The following is a 2500-nucleotide window of genomic DNA, read 5'->3' on the forward strand; positions in this document are numbered from 1 at the left end:
CGTTACCCTAGAAACCAGCATAGGGGCAACTAGTAACAAGGCAACACAAAAGCCTGACACGTCACCCTGACAAAGGGGCTGTTGCTGTGGCAAAACTCTTACCTAACATTTGAGACCATTCTATCTATCTTTGTTGAAAGAACAACTAAAGGCAATAAAAGTCTAAAAATGGAAACCATGGTCAAATGATTAGGAAACTGGGCTTGGGCTCAGAGGGTTGCAGGTTCGAATCCCACTCTTGCCAGAAGGAAGCCTGCACAGTACATAGTCTGCCTACCACCATCTATAAGGCATGAGGCATCTAACCTCACATCGATCCAGGTAGTGTAACTAATGCCCAGCATCTACACAACTTTAAGTCACTTTGGATGAAAGTGCCAGCTAAGTGAGATGTACATGCGCAGTAATGTGTTGCCAAGTCTCAGAGTCTTGAAGGTTGTTCTGCACACTTACGTGTCTTTCCGTTCTCAGACAGTTTCTTGCCCTCGCCCTGGCTGTAGATGGGAGCCACGGTGACGGTGTACTCGGTGTCAGACATGAGGTTCTTCAGAACCGTGGTGGTGGTGTTTCCATTGACCTGAGTCTGTGGAAGCAACAAACAAACACACATGCAAGCACACACACACACACACACACACACACACACACACACACACACACACACACACACACACACACACACACACACACACACACACACACACACACACACACACACACACACACACACACACACACACACAGGGTTACAAGTCGCTCTCTACACAGATGTCTGAGTGTAGAACACAAGCGCTACAAAGTGTTTACAACCAGACAGAGGCAGACACATCTGGGCTTCAGAGAGGAGGGAAGCCTCGTCATGTTATTTATTTGTTCCAGCCAATACACTGAACCAGCAGATGATACTGCTCAGCAGATCTTCAGTCAGGTAGATTAGTTACATTGTCGAACTCATCTGTATTACGAACGAGCACATGCATGGCGGAATTCATGGCAGATTGTTTAATGTCTCAAGACAGTTTTTGTCCAACTCTGCCATGGATGGATTTGAAAAAAATCATAAACAAACAAATTACCATTGCCACATAACCATGACATTTAATCCCTTTTCCATTTTTTTTCTTTCAATTTTTTAAAAAGTGTTTGTTTGAAGCAATTAGCATTGGACAGACCAGATCCATTGTTTGAGTGTTTTAGCACAAGTAAGTTAATTCACAACAGTAGTCCACAGAAGGCCTTTCAAAAGACAGAACAAGCAAAACACAAATAGTGGCAATGGAGACATGTAACTGGTGACATGACCGATTCCTCCACTCCGTCAGCAATCGGTAAGTAGTAGATCTGAGTAGATCCACACAGATACATGCACAGACACACATACACAGAAAGACAGAAAGACAGGCAGGTAGAGAGACAAAGACACAGACAGAGACAGGGGAAAAGGAAATAAGACAATCCTGATTTCTCCCCTCCATCAGCAGTTGGTACATATTTTATTAGGTCCACACAGACACTCACAGACACAGACACACACACAGACCCAGACACAAACCTGTAACCCCCCCCCCCCCCCCACACACACACACACACACACAAAAGAAGAAAAAACACATAGACAGGTGAAAGGTAAATAGCAGCCAATCAAGAGGTTTAGTGGCATTCTATTACCGATTCCTCCACTCCCCCGGCGACTGGGACGTAGTAGATCTTGTACTGGCGCACGTTGCCCTCGGCCGCCTCCCAGCTGACCTTCAGCGAGGTGGTGGTGGGATCAGTCACCTGCAGGTTCCTCACGCCACCCAGAGCCTCTGCACAAACACACAGTTATTCAACACAAACCACACACACACACACACACACGTATACAGTACACAGACAGATACACACACGCAGCATGCAGACAGATAAGCAGGAGGAGAAACACACAGACAGTCATACAGGGCAGACACACACACACACACACACACACACACACACACACACACACACACACACACACACACACACACACACACACACACACACACACACACACACACACACACACACACACACACACACATACAGATACACATACTGTACACACACACACACACACACACACACACACACACACACTAAACACTCATAACCGCAGTGAAATGTGAGATAAATAAAGTGCCAACATGAGTCTGATTATCTAAGCTATCATGGCAGACTGAGCGCTGGGGACTCATTCCATTGGCCTGGCCTGGCCTGGCACTGGCCTTTTCTGCTCTATTCAGCTCCAGTGTGGTTGGCTCACTCACTTGTGGTTCCTTGGCCATTTAAGTCGATGGCTTCACCGGTGCTGTATATAGCTGTCACGGTCAGGTCGTATGTGGTCTCAGGGGTGAGCTTCTGGAGTGTCACTGTGTTCTTCTTGCCACCGATTTGAGTCTAGTAGTGAGAGAGAGAATGGTGACACTTTATTTAGAGAGATGACCGCATATGTGTGTATACTATACAGTTGCTGAGGCCC

The 2500-nt window shown here is 46.5% G+C and overlaps 1 protein-coding gene across 3 annotated transcripts in view; it reads right to left on the minus strand.

Annotated features, from left to right (window-relative positions):
* The window catches only part of col12a1a (collagen, type XII, alpha 1a), a 91430-nt gene that overhangs the window by 45453 nt on the left and 43477 nt on the right, over window positions 1-2500 (minus strand). For all 3 annotated transcript variants that reach the window (XM_063184513.1, XM_063184511.1, XM_063184512.1), the window contains 3 exons: window positions 2289-2418; window positions 1669-1808; window positions 454-583 (listed from right to left, as the gene is read on the minus strand). In XM_063184513.1, coding sequence (XP_063040583.1) covers window positions 454-583; window positions 1669-1808; window positions 2289-2418 — 400 coding nt within the window. The remainder of the gene's footprint in view (window positions 1-453; window positions 584-1668; window positions 1809-2288; window positions 2419-2500) is intronic.

Source organism: Engraulis encrasicolus, chromosome 19 (genome assembly GCF_034702125.1).
Source record: "Engraulis encrasicolus isolate BLACKSEA-1 chromosome 19, IST_EnEncr_1.0, whole genome shotgun sequence".
Classification (NCBI taxonomy): domain Eukaryota; kingdom Metazoa; phylum Chordata; class Actinopteri; order Clupeiformes; family Engraulidae; genus Engraulis; species Engraulis encrasicolus.